Source organism: Oncorhynchus keta, unplaced genomic scaffold (genome assembly GCF_023373465.1).
Source record: "Oncorhynchus keta strain PuntledgeMale-10-30-2019 unplaced genomic scaffold, Oket_V2 Un_scaffold_12020_pilon_pilon, whole genome shotgun sequence".
Classification (NCBI taxonomy): Eukaryota; Metazoa; Chordata; class Actinopteri; order Salmoniformes; family Salmonidae; genus Oncorhynchus; species Oncorhynchus keta.
In genome coordinates this window covers 114,935-136,324 of record NW_026290764.1, presented here as the reverse complement: position 1 = coordinate 136,324, position 21,390 = coordinate 114,935, and the positions used below count along the sequence as shown (strand labels likewise).

The window sequence follows — 21,390 nt, the reverse complement described above, 5'->3', positions numbered from 1 at the left end:
GGTCAAGTCCCGTTTCCAATTTCCACCTACCGGTCATGTGCAGCTGGTGCAGGCGGTGGTAGACCAGGGCACCGTCGCGGCTGCTCATGCGAGCATCCTCCCGGAGCCCCCTGGCGCGGAGCCCCCCAGCCCTGGCAGCCAACCAGCGACCCACCCCTAGTCGCTGGAGGCAGAGGCGGAGCAGGGCCCACAGGGCGGCACAGGCCAGGTCCAACTGAGAGGTGGGTAAGGGGCGACCCAGGGCCTTGAGGCAGGTCCATAGGTTCTGACTGGCCTGGGCAAAGTCTCCCTATTGGGGGAGGGAGAGAGGTGGGTAAGTATGGATGGTGGGGGGGGGGGGTTTGTTGACCTCATGACTGTTCACCCATACAATTCTTAATTAATTCACGGTTTATAGAAATATGTCCATCCAATAGAAAATTCTGTCAGAAAAACAATAGTTCCAACCCCATGCCTCTACCATATATGGTTCAAAGGTTACCAACGATTTACTCTGAGAATTTAGCATGTTTAGAGTGAATGGAATGTCATCACAGGCATAATCAAAAAGTGGTCACTGCTCAATAGAACTCTGTGGCACTGCTCTGCGGCAGGGCGGAGCTAACTTCAGATGTCAACTGACAACAGCGTTTTCTAAATTAAATCCACTGAAGACAAAACTAAAAAAATGGGGCCTAAATATACATTTATTTACAAAGCTAAAAGACTGAATTTCAATATCCACCCTCCACGAAGACAATCTGTTCCTGTTTTCATTGTGTATTTCTGAGTCTTCTCCCTTTAAATCGTCATGGAAACAGCCCCTCTCAATGTAGATTGATCACAGTTATAGGCAATGAAAGACAAGGATCTGGAGGTGAAAATGACAAAGGTATCCAATTGACTTTTGAGTGGTCCAACCAGTTGAAACACCTCCAAATGATTCCACCTCACAACACCAAATTTGAAAGAGATACAACCTACAGCAGTGTAGTCTAAATGCTCACAGCAAATGAACGTTACATTTGACAACCGTGTAAAGTACAAGTTTATTAAAGTTATAATATTGTAGAGAACAATCTAATGATTCATTCTGTGTAATTTATAATGACATAGGGCAAAGAAAACTGTTTTGACATTCATTTTATAGCAACCTCTTGGATTGCCCCGTTTCTATCTATATTATAGAGTGGTTCTTCCTAAAAGTTGCGTTGCACTGCAGAATTCTATGGCACGCTATTTAAGTGTCAGCCATTGTTGCCATTAATGATAGTTACTGCTAGTTTGACCACCAGAGGGAATCTTTGAGAAGCATTTGACTGTTTTTAGTTTTGTAAGAACATAGTACACGGGATTGAATAAGAAATTTTGCTTAATTAATTTGATTAATATTATGGTGTGTCTACTCCAAGAAAAATTAAAGCCTCTGCGTTTCGATTAGGAAAATATGGCACTGTACAACGTGACCGGTCGGGAGTAGGCTACTAAGTGACTGCGAGTGAAGAGTAAAGTAATCCCAACATTTCCACACCCTAATTGCAGGCTAACCAATACCCAAATAGATTCAGTGAAAATGAAAATCTCATTGATTTATCAAGTCTAGTCCCCATGCTCGTCTTAGAGGAGTGCAAAACGGTGCTGAAAAACCTACACGCTGGTAGGCTACTGCTTCAAATCCTCTTATAACAATTGGATGACTTTGAGTGTTCCAGTAAGCAACCATTTGTTGCCTTCATTAGCCTACTTTATTCCAATATTTCTGTCATTCAGTGATATTTATTCACATAGTAATTAGTTATGGAACCATCCAGATGAGGTTAGAAAACAACGCAGCCTGTTGTCCTGCTGATAGCCCATCAGGGGTGGACGACTTAAAAGAACACCAGCACAGAGAAGAGAAAGGAGTCTTGAATAATTAAACATGTGGGTAAAATACTGTTTGACTTGGGGATTATGGTCATGGACAGTGCTATTTGCCGGTGTTATGCCGAACATGAAAGTCCAGGAAAATGAACAGGTACAGTAGGCTACAATACTGTAAAATATGCCTAATAATGCTAAACATAATGCCTAAATAAATGGACTGTTGGTCTTTACTGTACGCTGCACATTTTGACATTGTATTCCATTTCCAGGGAGATTCAAGCCATCCACTCACTGATGGTTGAAGACGATGAGCGGTCGGCAAAGGCAATCTAATCACAGTCAGAAGACAGTTGAAGAAATGGGAGTGAACTTACGGAAAGGCTCTGTAAGCCACTATCTAATGATTATTTATTTTATTTTATTTTTTCCTCAGAACATTAACCATGTGTGTTCTCTTGTTTTGACCCAATGATTCGTCTGACAAACAAAGAACTTTGCGTGCTGCAGGCCAGGCATGGATCAAAGCTGGCGAGACATTCAATGACATCAAGAGATAGGGTCCAACATATGTCAGAGAGGTGTTTTTGGGACCACATCATGTCTACTGTCCTGCTAATAGCCCTTGTGAAAAACAAGTGTTGGAAAACATGTTATCTACTATCTAAGGGGCTTTTATAGAACTATAATGCAGCGTTAATAGTAACAATAATAACCGTTGGATAACAGATGGGCTCTCGGGACTCATTAAGAGGCGGCTTCTATCTTCAATATAATCATTAATTCAGAAGGTTAAACCCTTAGGTTTCAGGCCTGCAGTAGGTTATGGAAACATTGTTTTCAAGTCCTCTGGTGGTTACAGTCCCAAACCTGGAACGTGTGGCACCATTGAAAGAAGCTGGTTTGATAAACTGTCAATTTCATCTGTTCTCTTTGGTCACAATGTCATAGTTTTTTTATGAACACAGTTACCATAAAAAAAAAACTGTTTATCTCTTCCCAACTATTTTACAATCTATATGGCAGAGCTGGCATTTTTTGGTCCTTAATAAATGAAACCGGTATATATTTTTATTTATCACAATTTTCTTTTATCAATTTTGGTCTTTAAATTGTGACTAGGGGGCAGTATCTTCATTTTTGGAAAAATAACGTTCCCATAGTAAACAGGATATTTTATCAGGACAAGATGCTAGAATATGCATATAATTGACAGCATGGGATAGAAAACACTCTAAAGTTTCCAAAACTGTAAAAATATTGTCTGTGAGTATAACAGAACTGATGTTGCAGGTGAAAGCCTGAGAAAAATCCAAACAGGAAGGGACTCTTATTTAGAAGGCTCTGCATTCCTATGCATCCCTATTGAGCAGTGATCAACCAGATTACTTTTTCTATGGCTTCCCTAATGTGTCTAGTGTCACAATATAGTTTCAGGCTTTTATTTTGAAAAATGAGCCTGAACGTCAAAATTGCGTCAGTGGTCAGCATAAGTCTCCCAGAGTGTTTTGTGAGTAACGGACAAATGCGGTCATTGCTTCTCTCTCTCCTACTAAGAAGCCACCAGTCCCAGTTGATATATTATCGAATAGATATTTGAAAAACACCTTGAGGATTGATTATAAACAACGTTTGCCATGTTTCTGTCGATATTATGGAGCTAATTTTGAATATTTTTCGCCGTTTTCCTGACTGCAATTTCTGGCCGATTTCTCAGCCAAACGTGAAGAAAAAAAACAGAGCTATTTCGCCTACAAAAATAATATAAAGTATAAAAAATATTTTTAAAAATCTATAATATAAAGAACATTGGCTATCTAACTGGGAGTCTCGTGAGTGAAAACATCCGAAGCTCATCAAAGGTAAACGATTGAATTTGATTGCTTTTCTGATTTCCGTGACCAAGTTACCTGCTGCTAGCTGGACAAAATGCTCTGCTAGGCTATCGATAAACTTACACAAATGCTTGTCTTGCTTTGGCTGTAAAGCATATTTTGAAAATCTGAGATGACAGGGTGATTAACAAAGGGCTAAGCTGTGTCTCAATATATTTCATTTGTGATTTTCATGAATAGGAATATTTTCTAGGAATATTGATGTCCGTTGCATTATGCTAATTAGTGTCAGATGATGACAACGGTCCCGTTCACGGGATGGGGTGTCACTAGAAGTTAATGCAGGTCCGACAGACAAGTTCCTTACTTTTCTCCACTTCCACTTGATAAAGGTTCCAATTAATATTTTTTTAATTTTTATATTAGAATATTTGAGTTTAACCACAATATGATATTTTAGAGATGATTTTGTTTTCAAATAATTGAAAGTGAGAGGTTATAATCTGAAAAGGGAAAACGGCCATTCTTGAACACGGGGTGAGACATTCTTAATAATTTGTAAATAAAGCCAGTTTTGTTATTTAGAATGATTTATTTCTGTTTTTAGAGTGAGAGAAACCCAAAGCCCAGCGTGCCTATTTTTGGGAAAATCGTCAGTCCACATGTCAAGTGTAATTCCCTCATTTACCCATGTTCTCGCTTAACTCCAGGCACACAGCGACAGTTTTTGTTGTTGTTGCCTGATGCAGGACTCTAGTGCCAGAGGAGACTCTCAGACTGAAAACACTTCCATTCATTTAAGAAAAGACAGTCAATTTGTGCCACAGTTTAGACTATCGATAGATCAGCGTTCTAACTCCGCCCTGTGATAGTGTGGCGCAATGACAGAATGCCACCATCTAGCACAAATGGTCGCAGAATAAGCTTGTAACTTTTAAAGGAAGAACCACTGTACAGCAGTGAGTGAACACCATACACCCGATTCCCTACATAGTGCACTATATAGGGAATAGGATGCCATTTTGACGAAATCACATTCTCCATATTCTCACCCGTGCCAGGTCGAGGTCTGCCTGCTTGCGGTGCCTCCAGAACAGCACGGAGGATCCAGAGTGTGGCCTGGTGACTGGCTCTCCATAGACCAACACTCTGACCAGAACCCCAGCCACCAGCACACCATTCAGCAGCCACACCAACAGAGTGGGTAGCACCCAGTCCATCCAGCCCCACGAGTCAGCTAGGAGGAAAACACAGAGAGAGGATGACTTTTGGAGACACCCACACAGAATGACTTTTGGAGATACAACAACACATAACGAGTTTGAGACGCAAACACACACAAAGACAAAGAGATGGACTTACAAGAAAATACACATGGGAGTATTAGATGAACTCACTAGGAGTAAGATACACACCTCCGCCACCCTCCCTCTTTCCCTCCGTCCCTCCATACCTGCGTTGTCTAGGCCCAGCATGATCCTGCCTGTCCCAGGATGCACTGCTTGGTTGTTAGCGGTGGTGCTGGAGCCCATCCCTCCACACAGCATGGCAGCCAGGGGATTGAGGGAGAGGAAGAGGAAGGTGAATGTGCACAGCGCCATGCGGGAGCGGTCCAGCATGCCAGCACTGCCCAGAGTGGACGAGGACGTGTCCATCAGATTGACCGCCGGCTGGACGGGAGAGGACAGAACACAAGGAGTCAGGGTTACAAATAGAACTAAAGCAAGAGGCAGAGATGGAACTGGAACTAGAATTGTAATCAGGGAATTAGAACTAAGAACTATCATTTATTATCGTAAGTTTACCTTCCATGATAATTGGAGACACCAATGGTTAGCCATTGAACAAAACAATGGTTTAGCTTCTCTGTTTAAGTTTGTCTCCAGCCTTGTTGCTACAGGATGCATGTTGTTAGTTATGGGTTGGGTTGCAATGGGTCTGAAACTTTCCGGGAAATTTTCCATGGGAAGTTAAGCCCTGGAATTTGGGGAATTTTGCTTAAATTCTTCAAAAATGTTAGCTTATAACAGTGAACCTTTTTTGTGGTACAGACAAGGCAATTCTAGGTCTGTGGCATATTTTGGTTAAACTATCCCCAATTCAATGGAATTCCAACCCTCTGCATGGACAGTGCATCCATCCATCACATGTGCAGTGCACTCTTCCATCCGATGTACAGCCAATTCTCAAGATCTTGCACTCTAATGAGATGCTATTGAGCCCACACTAATACACTGTCTGAGCCAAAAACTACATGCTTTCTGGTAAGTTTTGATTACAATACTGGGTGGGGTGAATATTTTATATGACAAACATGATTATTTGTTAACTAGTAAATAGTAGCCTACAGAAAAGTGTGTTTAAATAATTTATAACTTGTTAACAATTTATGCTAGTTAGTTTCTGCTACCATGTTGGTTTTAATTGCTTGAGGCTGCTAACTGAGGAGTGTTAATTCACCTGTTTCCATACATGTTTCATTTTAAAACATTTATCTTACAAAGGAGTTGTTTAATCTAACTGCTTAACCATTGATCTTTACATGGAATTGTATTTTTTGTCATCTTTACAGGAAAATGCCACGGGCACTATCTGATGTGTGGAGACATTTCCCTGCAGCTAATGTAGAAGGAAAAGCAGTGTACATTTGCAAATACTGTGTCAAATCATACGTGCAGAATGCAACAACGATGCAGAATCATCTGGCCAAGTGCATAAAGTTCCCTCAGCGCTCACAACAAGCAACCTCTGACAAAAGTCCCTCTACTTCTATTCGAGGTGAAAATTATGAATCAGACATCTTATCGATAGCAACAGCTCATGGTCCTCCTGGAATCAGAGTTTTTTTTTTTAACTCAATGGAGGAACGTAGTAAAAAAAAATGCTGATTAATGTCTTGCTCGAGCTGTGTATGCAACTGGTTCACCTCTGATGCTCACAGGCAATGTGTATTGGAAGAGATTTCGCCCAGCATACACCCCTCCAACCAGACATGCTTTATCTACTCATTTGCTGGATGCAGAGTTCAGAGTTCAAGTGAAGGTCAAGCAAATCATAGAGAAAACAGACTGTATTGCAATCAACTCTGATGGGTTGTCAAATGTTTGTGGGCGAGGAATAATTAACTACATCATCTCCACCCCTCAACCAGTATTCTACAAGAGCACAGACACAAGGGACAACAGACACACCGGTCTCTTCATCCATACACGCTGCAGTGTACATGTTGGACCCCAAGTATGCTGGCAAGAGCATCCTGTCTGGTGCAGAGATCAACAAGGCCCATGGTGTCATCACTACCGTGTCTCGCCACCTTGGCCTGGATGAGGGCAGGGTTCTTGGCAGTCTGGCGAAGTACACTTCCAAGCAAGGGCTTTGGGAGAAAGATGCAATATGGCAGTCGTCCCAACATATCTCATCAGCCACCTGGTGGAAGGGACTTTGGATCTGAGGCTCTTTCCCCTGTTGCCTCCATCATCCTCCAAATCCCATCAACATCAGCCGCATCAGAGCGCAACTGTTCCTTGTTTTGGAACACACAAACCAAAACCTGCAACAGGCTGACCAACACAAGGGTTGAAAATTTGGTGGCCATCCAGGCAAATTTTAGGCTTTTTGAGCCTGACAACAAGCCATCCTCAACAAGGTTAGAAAGTGATAGTGAAGATGAGGCCTCAGAGTTTGATGTTCAAGAGGTGGACATTGAGGAGGTCCAGGGAGAAGACATGGAAGATTGAGAGGAAGACAACCAAGGCTTTAGTCTCCAGACTATCATTTTACAGATGTATGTTGAAAACATTTTTGGGAGATGCCATGGATCATTGGGAATCATTCAATATTCCCTTTTTGTTGTTCAGTGAAATCATCCCATGTGAAGAGTCAACTCATTTAATTTAAGTTAAATTAGTAACTAAATCTGGGTTTTTTTCTATTGGAAGGATTTAATAATTTGCAATTATGTCTACTTATGATAAGGTAAAAGGTTTATGTTTATGTCTCCATATGATATGGTAAATATATCCAATGCAAAAAACATCTATATTTAAATGGTATTCATATTAATTCCCATATATTCCCGTTAACTCCCACGGAAAGTTCCCACCTCTGAATATTCCCCAAAAAGTTCAACCCTAGTTACGGGTAACATCCAGTATCCTGACTGGCTCCACTCAATGCTTTTCAGTGAGGTTTCACGTCTCAGGTTGTGAAACCCACCTTGCTGTCCTCCCCCATGGGGCTGTCGGGTTCTGAGTCGCTGCCACAGTGGGAGTAGGAGGTGGGAGAGCCCACGTCGGATGGCGGCGGGGTGGGTAGCTCGCTCTTTACGTCCGTCTGTGGGCCATCCACCTCCATGGCAACCAGGTCCTTCAGAGACTCTGGAGAGGAGTGAGAGAGGAAGGAGGAGAGAGAAGGAGAAAAGAGAGGAGGGAGGTAGAGAAAGAATGGATCAACCTCACAATAGTTCAGGCCAACCTCATCACTGTTATGACAACTATATCTGTATCCATAAAATGTCTCAGAGTGCTGATCTAGAATCAGTTTAGCCTTTAAATCATAATGAATACAATTATATGGACAGGGGGAACCTGATCCTAGATCAGCCATCCTACTCTGAGACGCTTTATGAATAAGGGCCCAGCTCTTGATCCGAGCACAACCAGCACTAGCTATCAGACAATGACTGCATTTCACAAAGCACTTCTTTAAGCAATTAAAAGCTTTAGCCATGAAGAATCCTTCTTCTTCATAAATAATAACAATAGGATCATGATAAAGGGAGGATGGAAGAGAGGAAAGGGCAGGCATAGAAGGAGAAGAAGAGCCAGGGAAGGGAGCAGAAGAACCACTCACTGTTCTTCTGGGCAGACATCTTCAGGGCCATGTTCTCTTTTTTCAGTTTCTGGTTGGACTGCTGCAGGTAGCGGATGTAGTCTATTGCCTTCTTCAGAATTGCCGACTTGTTGAGCTGCTTAGCAGATGAAAAAGGTAAATACAACAACTTGTTGAGATGCTTAGCAGATGAAAAAGGTAAATACAACAACTTGTTGAGCTGCTTAGCAGAAGAAAAAGGTAAATACAACAACTTGTTGAGCTGCTTAGCAGATGAAAAAGGTAAATACAACAACTTGTTGAGCTGCTTAGCAGATGAAAAAGGTAAATACAACAACTTGTTGAGCTGCTTAGCAGATGAAAAGGTAAATACAACAACTTGAGCTGCTGAGCTGCTTAGCAGATGAAAAGGTAAATACAACAACTTGTTGAGCTGCTTAGCAGATGAAAAAGGTAAATACAACAACTTGTTGAGATGCTTAGCAGATGAAAAAGGTAAATACAACAACTTGTTGAGCTGCTTAGCAGATGAAAAAGGTAAATACAACAACTTGTTGAGATGCTTAGCAGATGAAAAAGGTAAATACAACAACTTGTTGAGATGCTTAGCAGATGAAAAAGGTAAATACAACAACTTGTTGAGATGCTTAGCAGAAGAAAAAGGTAAATACAACAACTTGTTGAGATGCTTAGCAGATGAAAAAGGTAAATACAACAACTTGTTGAGATGCTTAGCAGAAGAAAAAGGTAAATACAACAACTTGTTGAGATGCTTAGCAGATGAAAAAGGTAAATACAACAACTTGTTGAGATGCTTAGCAGATGAAAAAGGTAAATACAACAACTTGTTGAGCTGCTTAGCAGATGAAAAAGGTAAATACAACAACTTGTTGAGCTGTTTAGCAGAAGAAAAAGGTGAATACAACAACTTGTTGAGATGCTTAGCAGAAGAAAAATTTAAATACAACATCTTGTTGAGCAGCTTAGCAGAAGAAAAAGGTGAATACAAATTTAATGCAAGATTTTAAGAGCCTCTGATAAACAGTATGCATTTGAATGCAACCAATGAGCTTCCCTCGATATAACACAAACACAGCATTAACGTCTTGACATTGGAATCCACAAACAAAACAGTGGCCGTGTCCCAATACCCATACTAGCGTACTAAACAGTATGCAAAGAAATATATATAATGTATAGTATTTTGAAAAAAATATGCGATTGCGTTGACTCGTTAATGCTATTCGTTCGTTTTGGTACAGCGTGTCAATTTATCTAATTATCAGCTGTTGTCAAACACTTGAGTCGGAAAAGACGAGTGACTTAAACTAGATCAGCCTAAATGAGTATGCAGAATGTAGTACGCTAGTATGGGTATTTGGACACAGCCAGTTACTTTTCTCTGTCAGATGATTCAGTTCATGAAAGCTCTACTGTATCTCAATGGGAATCTCCTGCTTAAAATGTATGTTGCAAATAATATTTTGCAAATATGTTTTTTTTTTTAAATATACGTATATATTTCCAATATTAATACCTTGGCCTCAGTCCCGGCCACCAGGTCTTTAAGCTCAAGGATCTTGTCGTTGATGGATGAGCGGTAGCGCTTCTCGATGGCGTTGTGGGCGGTGCGCTTCTCGCCCTTGGGGGGCAGGCCCATAGGTTTACTGCTGATTGTGATACGGTTGATGGGCAGCTTGTCAGAGTCCATCATCACTGGCACTGTGGTCAGGAAGGTGCCACCACTCATCAGAGCCTAGAGGGAGAGAGAGATAGAGGGAGGGAGGTATGGAAGAAGAAAGAGGGAGGAGAGAGAGAGGGAGGGAGGGAGAAAGAAAGAGAGGGAGGGAGGGATGGAGAAAGAAAGAGGGAGGAGAGAAAGAGGGATGGAGGGATGGAGAAAGAAAGGAGGGAGAGAAAGAGAGGGAGGGAGGGATGGAGAAAGAGGGAGGGATGGAGAAAGAAAGGAGGGAAAGAAAGAGGGATGGAGAAAGAAAGAAGGAGGGAGGGATGGAGAAAGAAAGGAGGGAGAGAGAAAGAGAGGGAGGGAGGGATGGAGAAAGAAAGAGGGAAGAGAGAACGAGAGGGAGGGATGGAGAAAGAAAGAGGGAAGAGAGAACGAGAGGGAGGGATGGAGAAAGAAAGGAGGGAGAGAAAGAGGGATGGAGAAAGAAAGAGGGAAGAGAGAAAGAGGGAGGGAGGGATAGAGAAAGAAAGGAGGGAGAGAAAGAGGGATAGAGAAAGAGGGAGGGAGGGATAGAGAAAGGAGGGAGAGAGAGAGAGAGGGATGGAGAAAGAAAGAGAGGAGGGAGAGAGAGAGGGATGGAGAAAGAAAGAGGGAAGAGAGAAAGAGGGAGGGAGGGATGGAGAAAGAAAGAAAGAAAGAAAGAAAGAAAGAGGGAGGGAGAAAGAAAGAGGAGGGAAAGAGAGGGAGGGAGAAAGAAAGAGGAGGGAGAGAAAGAGAGGGAGGGAGAAAGAAAGAGGAGGGAGAGACATTGTTTCTAAGAAGACAATCACTAAAGTAGCATCTAGATCAGGGTGTCAAACTCATTCGGGCTTCAACGACGTCCAGAGGGCCGCAATGAAAATGTGGTAGATACCATTGCCGTCAAAATGTGCACGAAATTGTTCTCTATCCATCGTTTTTGGAATTTTGCATTAGTGAGCTGGACAGAGGAAACTGTATGAATGTAGGTCCAAGACCATTTCTACACAGTTTCCATTCAGTTTTAGTCATCATCAAGTATATTAAGTTTGTTTCCCCCTCAAACAGGCAGTATGTTTGACACGATGTCCTATACACCACAATACTTTCTATTCTTCCACTACCAGAAAAATACTTTTACACCATTTTTCTTTGGGAAAATTACCATTTCTAAATGCTGTTACTGCTTTATGACATTACTATTCCTACCATCGTGTTCCTAACTGGAGTGAGTGGGTGGTCTGGGCTGTGGTGGAGGTTCCTAACTGGAGTGAGTGAGTGGTCTGGGCTGTGGTGGTGGTTCCTACCTGGAGTGAGTGAGTGGTCTGGGCTGTGGTGGTGGTTCCTAACTGGAGTGAGTGGGTGGTCTGGGCTGTGGTGGTGGTTCCTAACTGGAGTGAGTGGGTGGTCTGGGCTGTGGTGGTGGTTCCTACCTGGAGTGAGTGGGTGGTCTGGGCTGTGGTGGTGGTTCCTAACTGGAGTGAGTGGGTGGTCTGGGCTGTGGTGGTGGTTCCTAACTGGAGTGAGTGGGTGGTCTGGGCTGTGGTGGTGGTTCCTACCTGGAGTGAGTGGGTGGTCTGGGCTGTGGTGGTGGTTCCTACCTGGAGTGAGTGGGTGGTCTGGGCTGTGGTGGTGGTTCCTAACTGGAGTGAGTGGGTGGTCTGGGCTGTGGTGGTGGTTCCTAACTGGAGTGAGTGGGTGGTCTGGGCTGTGGTGGTGGTTCCTAACTGGAGTGGGTGGTCTGGGCTGTGGTGGTGGTTCCTAACTGGGAGTGGTGGTCTGGGCTGTGGTGGTGGTTCCTAACTGGAGTGAGTGGGTGGTCTGGGCTGTGGTGGTGGTTCCTAACTGGAGTGAGTGGGTGGTCTGGGCTGTGGTGGTGGTTCCTAACTGGAGTGAGTGGGTGGTCTGGGCTGTGGTGGTGGTTCCTAACTGGAGTGAGTGGGTGGTCTGGGCTGTGGTGGTGGTTCCTAACTGGAGTGAGTGGGTGGTCTGGGCTGTGGTGGTGGTTCCTAACTGGAGTGAGTGGGTGGTCTGGGCTGTGGTGGTGGTTCCTAACTGGAGTGAGTGGGTGGTCTGGGCTGTGGTGGTGGTTCCTAACTGGAGTGAGTGGGTGGTCTGGGCTGTGGTTCCTAACTGGAGTGAGTGGGTGGTCTGGGCTGTGGTGGTGGTTCCTAACTGGAGTGGGTGGTCTGGGCTGGTCTGGGCTGGGTGGTCTGGGCTGTGGTTCCTAACTGGAGTGAGTGGGTGGTCTGGGCTGTGGTGGTGGTTCCTACCTGGAGTGAGTGGGTGGTCTGGGCTGTGGTTCCTAACTGGAGTGAGTGGGTGGTCTGGGCTGTGGTGGTGGTTCCTACCTGGAGTGAGTGGGTGGTCTGGGCTGTGGTTCCTAACTGGAGTGAGTGGGTGGTCTGGTCTGTGGTGGTGGTTCCTAACTGGAGTGAGTGGGTCTGGTCTGTGGTGGTGGTTCCTAACTGGAGTGAGTGGGTGGTCTGGGCTGTGGTTCCTAACTGGAGTGAGTGGGTGGTCTGGGCTGTGGTGGTGGTTCCTACCTGGAGTGAGTGGGTGGTCTGGGCTGTGGTGGTGGTTCCTACCTGGAGTGAGTGGGTGGTCTGGATGTGGTTCCTACCTGTGAGTGGTGGTCTCCTACCTGCAGTGAGTGGGTGGTCTGGGATGGTCCTGGGAGTGGGTGGTCTGGGATGTGGTTCCTACCTGGGTGAGTGGGTGGTCTGGGCTGGGTGGTGGTTCCTAACTGGAGTGAGTGGGTGGTCTGGGATGTGGTTCTGTGGGTGGTCTGGGATGTGGTGGTGGTTCCTACCTGCAGTGAGTGGGTGGTCTGGGATGTGGTGATGGTTCCTACCTGCAGTGAGTGGGTGGTCTGGGCTGTGGTGATGGTTCCTACCTGCAGTGAGTGGGTGGTCTGGGCTGTGGTGGTGGTTCCTACCTGCAGTGAGTGGTCTGGGCTGGGTCTGGGAGTGGGTGGTCTGGGATGTGGTTCCTACCTGCAGTGAGTGGGTGGTCTGGGCTGTGGTGGTGGTTCCTACCTGCAGTGAGTGGGTGGTCTGGGATGTGGTTCCTACCTGCAGTGAGTGGGTGGTCTGGGCTGATGGTGGTTCCTACCTGCAGTGAGTGGGTGGTCTGGGATGTGGTTCCTACCTGCAGTGAGTGGGTGGTCTGGGCTGTGAGTGAGTGGTGGTCTGGGATGTGGTGGTGGTTCCTACCTGCAGTGAGTGGGTGGTCTGGTGATGTGGTTCCTACCTGCAGTGAGTGGGTGGTCTGGGATGGTGGTTCCTACCTGCAGTGAGTGGGTGGTCTGGGCTGTGGTGTGGTTCCTACCTGCAGTGAGTGGGTGGTCTGGGCTGTGGTGGTGGTTCCTACCTGCAGTGAGTGGTCTGGGATGGTCTGGGCTGGGTGGTCTGGGATGGGTTCCTACCTGCAGTGAGTGGGTGGTCTGGGCTGATGGTGGTTCCTACCTGCAGTGAGTGGGTGGTCTGGGATGTGGTTCCTACCTGCAGTGAGTGGGTGGTCTGGGCTGTGGTGGTCTGGGATGTGGTTCCTACCTGCAGTGAGTGGGTGGTCTGGGCTGGGTGTGGTTCCTACCTGGAGTGAGTGGGTGGTCTGGGATGTGGTTCCTACCTGCAGTGAGTGGGTGGTCTGGGATGTGGTTCCTACCTGCAGTGAGTGGGTGGTCTGGGATGTGGTTCCTACCTGCAGTGAGTGGGTGGTCTGGGATGTGGTTCCTGCAGTGAGTGGGTGGTCTGGGTGGTTCCTACCTGCAGTGAGTGGGTGGTGGGATGTGGTTCCTACCTGCAGTGAGTGGGTGGTCTGGGATGTGGTTCCTACCTGCAGTGAGTGGGTGGTCTGGGATGTGGTTCCTACCTGCAGTGAGTGGGTGGTCTGGGATGTGGTTCCTACCTGCAGTGAGTGGGTGGTCTGGGATGTGGTTCCTACCTGCAGTGAGTGGGTGGTCTGGGATGTGGTTCCTACCTGCAGTGAGTGGGTGGTCTGGGATGTGGTTCCTACCTGCAGTGAGTGGGTGGTCTGGGATGTGGTTCCTACCTGCAGTGAGTGGGTGGTCTGGGATGTGGTGGTGGTTCCTACCTGCAGTGAGTGGGTGGTCTGGGATGTGGTTCCTACCTGCAGTGAGTGGGTGGTCTGGGATGTGGTTCCTACCTGCAGTGAGTGGGTGGTCTGGGATGTGGTTCCTACCTGCAGTGAGTGGGTGGTCTGGGATGTGGTTCCTACCTGCAGTGAGTGGGTGGTCTGGGATGTGGTTCCTACCTGCAGTGAGTGGGTGGTCTGGGATGTGGTTCCTACCTGCAGTGAGTGGGTGGTCTGGGATGTGGTTCCTACCTGCAGTGAGTGGGTGGTCTGGGATGTGGTTCCTACCTGCAGTGAGTGGGTGGTCTGGGATGTGGTTCCTACCTGCAGTGAGTGGGTGGTCTGGGATGTGGTTCCTACCTGCAGTGAGTGGGTGGTCTGGGATGTGGTTCCTACCTGCAGTGAGTGGGTGGTCTGGGATGTGGTTCCTACCTGCAGTGAGTGGGTGGTCTGGGATGTGGTTCCTACCTGCAGTGAGTGGGTGGTCTGGGATGCAGTGGTGGGTCTGGGATGTGGTTCCTACCTGCAGTGAGTGGGTGGTCTGGGATGTGGTTCCTACCTGCAGTGAGTGGGTGGTCTGGGATGTGGTTCCTACCTGCAGTGAGTGGGTGGTCTGTGTGGTTCCTGCAGTGAGTGGGTGGTCTGGGATGTGGTTCCTACCTGCAGTGAGTGGGTGGTCTGGGATGTGGTTCCTACCTGCAGTGAGTGGGTGGTCTGGGATGTGGTTCCTACCTGCAGTGAGTGGGTGGTCTGGGATGTGGTTCCTACCTGCAGTGAGTGGGTGGTCTGGGATGTGGTTACCTGCAGTGAGTGGGTGGTCTGGGACCTGCAGTGAGTGGGTGGTCTGGGATGTGGTTCCTACCTGCAGTGAGTGGGTGGTCTGGGATGTGGTTCCTACCTGCAGTGAGTGGGTGGTCTGGGATGTGGTTCCTACCTGCAGTGAGTGGGTGGTCTGGGATGTGGTTCCTACCTGCAGTGAGTGGGTGGTCTGGGATGTGGTTCCTACCTGCAGTGAGTGGGTGGTCTGGGATGTGGTTCCTACCTGCAGTGAGTGGGTGGTCTGGGATGTGGTTCCTACCTGCAGTGAGTGGGTGGTCTGGGATGTGGTTCCTACCTGCAGTGAGTGGGTGGTCTGGGATGTGGTTCCTACCTGCAGTGAGTGGGTGGTCTGGGATGTGGTTCCTACCTGCAGTGAGTGGGTGGTCTGGGTGGTCTGGGATGGTCTGGTGGTTCCTACCTGCAGTGAGTGGGTGGTCTGGGATGTGGTTCCTACCTGCAGTGAGTGGGTGGTCTGGGATGTGGTTCCTACCTGCAGTGAGTGGGTGGTCTGGGATGTGGTTCCTACCTGCAGTGAGTGGGTGGTCTGGGATGTGGTTCCTACCTGCAGTGAGTGGGTGGTCTGGGATGTGGTTCCTACCTGCAGTGAGTGGGTGGTCTACCTGATGTGGTTCCTACCTGCAGTGAGTGGGTGGTCTGGGATGTGGTTCCTACCTGCAGTGAGTGGGTGGTCTGGGATGTGGTTCCTACCTGCAGTGAGTGGGTGGTCTGGGATGTGGTTCCTACCTGCAGTGAGTGGGTGGTCTGGGATGTGGTTCCTACCTACCTGGGTGGTCTGGGATGTGGTTCCTACCTGCAGTGGGTGGTCTGGGATGTGGTTCCTACCTGCAGTGAGTGGGTGGTCTGGGATGTGGTTCCTACCTGCAGTGAGTGGGTGGTCTGGGATGTGGTTCCTACCTGCAGTGAGTGGGTGGTCTAGGATGTGGTTCCTACCTGCAGTGAGTGGGTGGTCTAGGATGTGGTTCCTACCTGCAGTGAGTGGGTGGTCTAGGATGTGGTTCCTACCTGCAGTGAGTGGGTGGTCTGGGATGTGGTTCCTACCTGCAGTGAGTGGGTGGTCTGGGATGTGGTGGTGGCCAGGGAGGTGATGCATGGAGAGGCCACAGTAGTGACCATACAGGGGTCACGGTTCAGGGTGGTCAGCAGCAGAGACTCAGCCTTGATAAACTGGGGCTGGAGCAATACCTGAGAGGAGGAGGAGCAAGGGAGAGGGAGAGAGAGATGGAGGGTTAGACTATAAGCCTGAGGGAGCAGTTCTGTTCCATTGAAATAAATTAGAAATTAAACAAATACTAGGACAATAATAGGTTTGAATGCAAAGAACAAATCATTTTTTTCTGGTGTATTGATATTCTTAGGGTTAATGAGTCTCAAACATAACACACACACACACTCACTCCAGGTGAACAAACTAACTTGTTGAATGTGATGTGATGCGATGGTCTGAGCTGGGGGGCTTGCTGAGGTGGTCAGGAGGGGGGCCGTGGTGGTCAGAGCCTGGATGGTCATTGGCTGAACACCGGAAGGGGACGACGACAGGCTGACCATGGGCTGGGCGGGGCCTCCTTGATGTTTGACAGCTTGAAAGATAATCAGGGTCATGTTCATTAGGCACCAAACAGAAGAAAACTGCCTGAAACAAGGAGGGAGTACTTAAATATTTGTTTCTGGGTTCAAAACGTCCTACTGGTATGGACTCAATTGTGTTTGAAATAGTTCAAGCTGTAAAACCAGCTGTAAAACTAAAACACCATATAAACTGTCGTCACCATAAGTCTTTGGCGAGGCCAAAGTTCACATACATTTTTTGCGTGGCTTAGTAGTGTATGACCTTTCCCCCTGGTGAGTGATATCATTATGGGATACTGGCTGAAGCGGGGAGTGGACACTACGGTACATTTGGTAGATATAAAGACACTTGAGTCACTGACCGATAACAGTGTGGATTATCATTGTAGGAATTACCTTTGACCTCTAGAAAACATACGATATGATGACTGTAGCAGGCAGTGTGTAACATAACAGTACAGGTGGCTGTAAAGACATTGGTCTACACAGAGTCAGTAGGTTTGTAATGCTGGGGCATGGCTGCATGGGGCAAATATCTTACTGTAGTTTCAAATCTCATTTTATTTGTCACATACACATGGTTAGCAGATGTTAATGCGAGTGTAGCGAGACACTTTTAAAGGGACAGTGTTGCACAGGTATGCAAGGTGTGTATATCTGAATATGGCTCAGAGAGTGTAGACAAAAAACCCTCTCAGCCTCAGGGACGGTCCTTCACTCTGACCAACGGGTATTAGATTGGGATTTTGACTGACAGTCAGCGGAGGTTGTTGAGTAACCCACTGACTCTCCTTTGGAAACATGCTGAACTACTACTGTTACTGCACCATAGAACACAACTCTACCTCCTCATAACATAACACCAAGTGGGCTTTCTTCAGGGAGTGAGTGTTTGTGCTTTGTATACCAGTTTCCATTGTCAGTCCCTACCTTTCGCCTTGAGAGAGAGACAGAGAGAGAGTGGGTGAGACAGTAGGAGTGTGAGCATGTGTAAACTGTTCCTCCAGTCATGCTCTGCTCTCATCCAGACACAACAGCATGGCCCTGCTCTGCATCATAAATAAGAAGTCTTAACGACCATGTGGCTCTACTACTAGCAACACATGGTGGGGTCCCTCCGTCCCTCCCATTACCTGGCAGGACAGGGCTGAGCAGGGAGGGCCATGGGGAAACCCCTACAACCATTAAAATAGCTATGTTTCATCTCCACGTGGAAGGGGTTAGGATTAGGGGGAGTGACTCAGTTGTACGTTTCCTTGCATTCGTTTGCTCCCTTGGCCTTATTTTCTGACTCATCCATTTACTACCAGCATTTCAACTATTAATACAGAGGAATGGAGACAATCTGTTCCTCACCTTTGTAGCCATTTTGGGTGCTGTAGTTAATCCGTATCTGCTGGGTGTGGGCCTGAGACTGCTGGGGGGCAGGAGAGGTGAACAGGGCTTGGGGGGCGGCGCTGAACACGGGGCTCTGGCCGGGTACAGTATGGGGGGAGGAGGCTGGGGGAGGAAGCTGGACTGGAACAGGGGCTGGGGGGGAGAGGACCGGCAGGGGCAGGTCAACCTTGGGCTGCCTGAGACCCTGAGCAGCCTGGGCTGATGGAGAGCCCTGCTGGGGAGCTGGCTGCGGCCTAGGCAGTGGTACAGGGGTGGAAGTGGTGACTTGGGCCAGAGGCGACTGCTGGAAGGTGGGGGGGTGGAAGGCCTTGTCTGGGGGGGAGGAACTGCGGATGATGGGGGGCCCCAGGAGAGCATCAAGGTGGGGGCTGCTGCTCAGGATTGAGGAGGTGGTGGATGGAGGGGAGGTGGTGGAGTGGGGCAGGCTGAGGGCAGGGAGGTCCTGGGTAGGGGTGACCCCTGTGAACTGAGGGGGTCAAAGAGACCCGCCATGTCCTGGTTGAACTCCACCATGTCCTGGTTGTTGATGAGCTGCAGCATGTCTGAGGAGAGATGGGGATATAGTCAGAGTACTCCATAGATTGAGAGAAGCAGAGACAGGGGATGCCTTGTTAACCATGACATTGCCACAGGTCAAATAAGGCAAAACTAAAACAAAGTAATCTAAGTTGAAGACTGTGATTAGTTGAATCATGTGTTAAAGCTAGACTGGAACAAACAGCTGTACACACACACAGCAGAGCCTTTTGTTCACTCCATACTGCACTCATTTTGAACATCTTAAAAACCTCTTGAGTGTAGGGGGAGTGGCAGTATTTAGATTTTGGATGAAAAACATACCCACATTTAACTGCCTATTTCTCGGGCCCAGATTCTAGAATATGCATATAATTGTAAGATTAAGATAGAAAACACTCAAGTTTCAAAAACTGTCAAAATATTGTCTGTGAGTATAACAGATATGATATTACAGGCGAAAACCTGGGGGAAAACCAACCAGGAAGTGGCTTCTATTTTGAAAGCTCCATGTTCCATAGCCTGCCTTCGCTCCATTTAAAGGGATATCAACCAGATTCCTTTTCCTATGGCTTCCCCATGGTGTGAACAGTCTTTAAACATAGTTTCAGGCTTTTATTTTGAAAAATGAGCGAGAAAGATCACATCAGCTGGGTGTCCCCAGAATTTTGCTTGCGCAAAAGTTTGGAGCAGCCATTGTGTCTCTCTCTCCTATTGACGAAGCTAAAGTACCGGTTGATATATTATCGATTATATATTGAAAAAAACAACCTGAGGATTGATTATAAAAATACGTTTGACGTGTTTCTGTGGACATTACGGATACTATTTGGAATTTGTCTGCGATGTCGTGACCGCTCGCGCCTGTGGATTTCTGAACATAACATGCCAAACAATTGGAGGTATTTTGAATATAAAAATAATCTTTATGGAACAAAAGGAACATTTATTGTGTAACTGCGAGTCTTGTGAGTGCAAACAGCTGAAGATCAAAGGTAAGCGATTTAATTTCTTGCTTTTCTGACTTTCGTGACCAATCTACTTGGCGGCTAGCTGTTTGTAACATTTTGCAGACTGAGAGAGATGTTCTTACATAAACGCTTGGATAGCTTTCGCCGAAAAGCTTTATTGAAATCTGACACGCCAGGTGGATTAACAACAAGCTACGCTGTGTTTTGCTATATTGCACTTATGATTTCATGAAAATTTAATATTTTTAGTCATTTAATTTGAATTTGGCACACTGCAATCCAGCTGATGTTGGCGTAAATGATCTCGCAAACGGGATGGGTGCATCAGCGTGCCTCCCAATGACCAAACCACGTTTCTGAGCCTCTGAATGGAGCAGAGATAAAACCCTGTAACCCAATCGGAGCATTTCATGATGGTCAACTAAAGGCTTAAATTAAAACTTGAACCACTGGGTGACTGACTGACAGAGCATTTCTCCCATCTCTCTCGCCACACCACATGGTAATGTGTCACTTAATCTCTGCCGTAACTCCACTAGAAAAACCAAGAACTGGGCTCAAAGTGTCCCAGAGTAGGTGCTGATCTAAGATCAGTTTTGATCATAATGAATCAAATTATCATGAACACAAAAGATCTGATCCTAGAACAGCACTCATACTCAGATACTTTGTGGATATGGGCCCTGATCTGAGAAGTAGAGCAGGACAGTAAATGGGGCCAGCTCAGTTTAGTCCTGGTCAGTAATGCAGTTATTATGGGCCCCTGCAGCAGAGCAGACTGGCTCTATGCCACTCTAATGGGCTCCAAAAGGGCCACAGCGAGATGGGCAACACAATACACACTATGATCACAGTCACACCATGCCAGACCTGCAGCTACTTCACTACTATTCACAGCATTATGATGCACACGGTCTGTCAAAAGGACAACAACCCTGAGTAGGTGAGGATGGGGACGCAAGAAGAATTGAGTGTTGATGAAAAGGGTGATGTTTACTATGCTATGATGCACCCTCCAGGAAAACATGGTATGGTAGCACTTTACATTAGAACATGGAACTGAGTAATAGTAGCAAGTTAATTACTCACACTGAAAACGTTATTCTCTAATAATACAACAGGCCTTGTTTTAGGGTAATACACTGTATAGCATACTTGTTTTAGCAGCTAGAGATGCTCACAAATATTGTCTATAGCTTCTGGATTTCCAACGGAAATAGGCTGTAGGTTTGGCTATCCCAAATGAGTTTCAGGGAGCACAGTGAGGAGGCTGTTCCCTGGCAAAGAGAAATACAATTTTGTTTAATCTTAGACCAAATCATCAAGCTAATAGTCATATGTTATAAGGACTAGGTCCAGTAATAACGGAACACACTTCATGCTTCTGCCTTTGCTCTCTGTCTGCACTGGCACACCAGTCTGACTAGCCTGGATTTGTAAACCAATGTTTTGTATGAGGTGATCGCTGCCGACCAATCAGAAAGTGCCTCAGACACTTGCAATGCAGACCAGCCCCCAAGATAGAAAGAGAGGAAGCACTTGTGGTTTCAATGAGAAGGGGTTACTATGGGACAATTTAGTGCTGGGTTACTCTCGGTCAATTTTTAGGGTAGTGCGTGGAATCAATGAAGGGTGAGATGCTGCAGCAGAGCAGTTGTTGGCAAACAACCAACCATTGATTATACTGAAAAATAACATCAGTTAATATCACCAACGAATCGAATAGCCACCATTCAATTGAATGCACTGATGCATTAACGTAACTAGGTTCGATATAACTTAACTAATTTAA

The 21,390-nt window shown here is 46.5% G+C and overlaps 1 protein-coding gene and 1 long non-coding RNA gene across 5 annotated transcripts in view; both read right to left on the bottom strand.

Moving 5' to 3' along the window:
- The window catches only part of srebf1 (sterol regulatory element binding transcription factor 1), a 34,339-nt gene that overhangs the window by 11,825 nt on the left and 1,124 nt on the right, over window positions 1–21,390 (bottom strand). Inside the window, 12 exon segments of the mRNA XM_052513476.1 lie at window positions 31–289; window positions 4,730–4,914; window positions 5,131–5,347; window positions 7,893–8,053; window positions 8,529–8,643; window positions 10,045–10,263; window positions 16,186–16,329; window positions 16,561–16,724; window positions 18,070–18,136; window positions 18,138–18,208; window positions 18,211–18,588; window positions 18,591–18,653. Coding sequence (XP_052369436.1) covers window positions 31–289; window positions 4,730–4,914; window positions 5,131–5,347; window positions 7,893–8,053; window positions 8,529–8,643; window positions 10,045–10,263; window positions 16,186–16,329; window positions 16,561–16,724; window positions 18,070–18,136; window positions 18,138–18,208; window positions 18,211–18,588; window positions 18,591–18,653 — 2,043 coding nt within the window.
- Window positions 11,428–13,941, bottom strand: LOC127927317 (uncharacterized). Of its 4 annotated transcripts, XR_008126930.1 has the most exons (4): window positions 13,807–13,941; window positions 12,486–12,716; window positions 11,520–11,939; window positions 11,428–11,477 (listed from the first exon to the last, which is right to left on the bottom strand). It is a non-coding gene; the product is annotated as an uncharacterized LOC127927317 (long non-coding RNA). The 4 variants fall into 4 exon arrangements; XR_008126928.1 differs by having other exon boundaries at window positions 11,454–11,939; XR_008126931.1 differs by having other exon boundaries at window positions 11,454–11,897.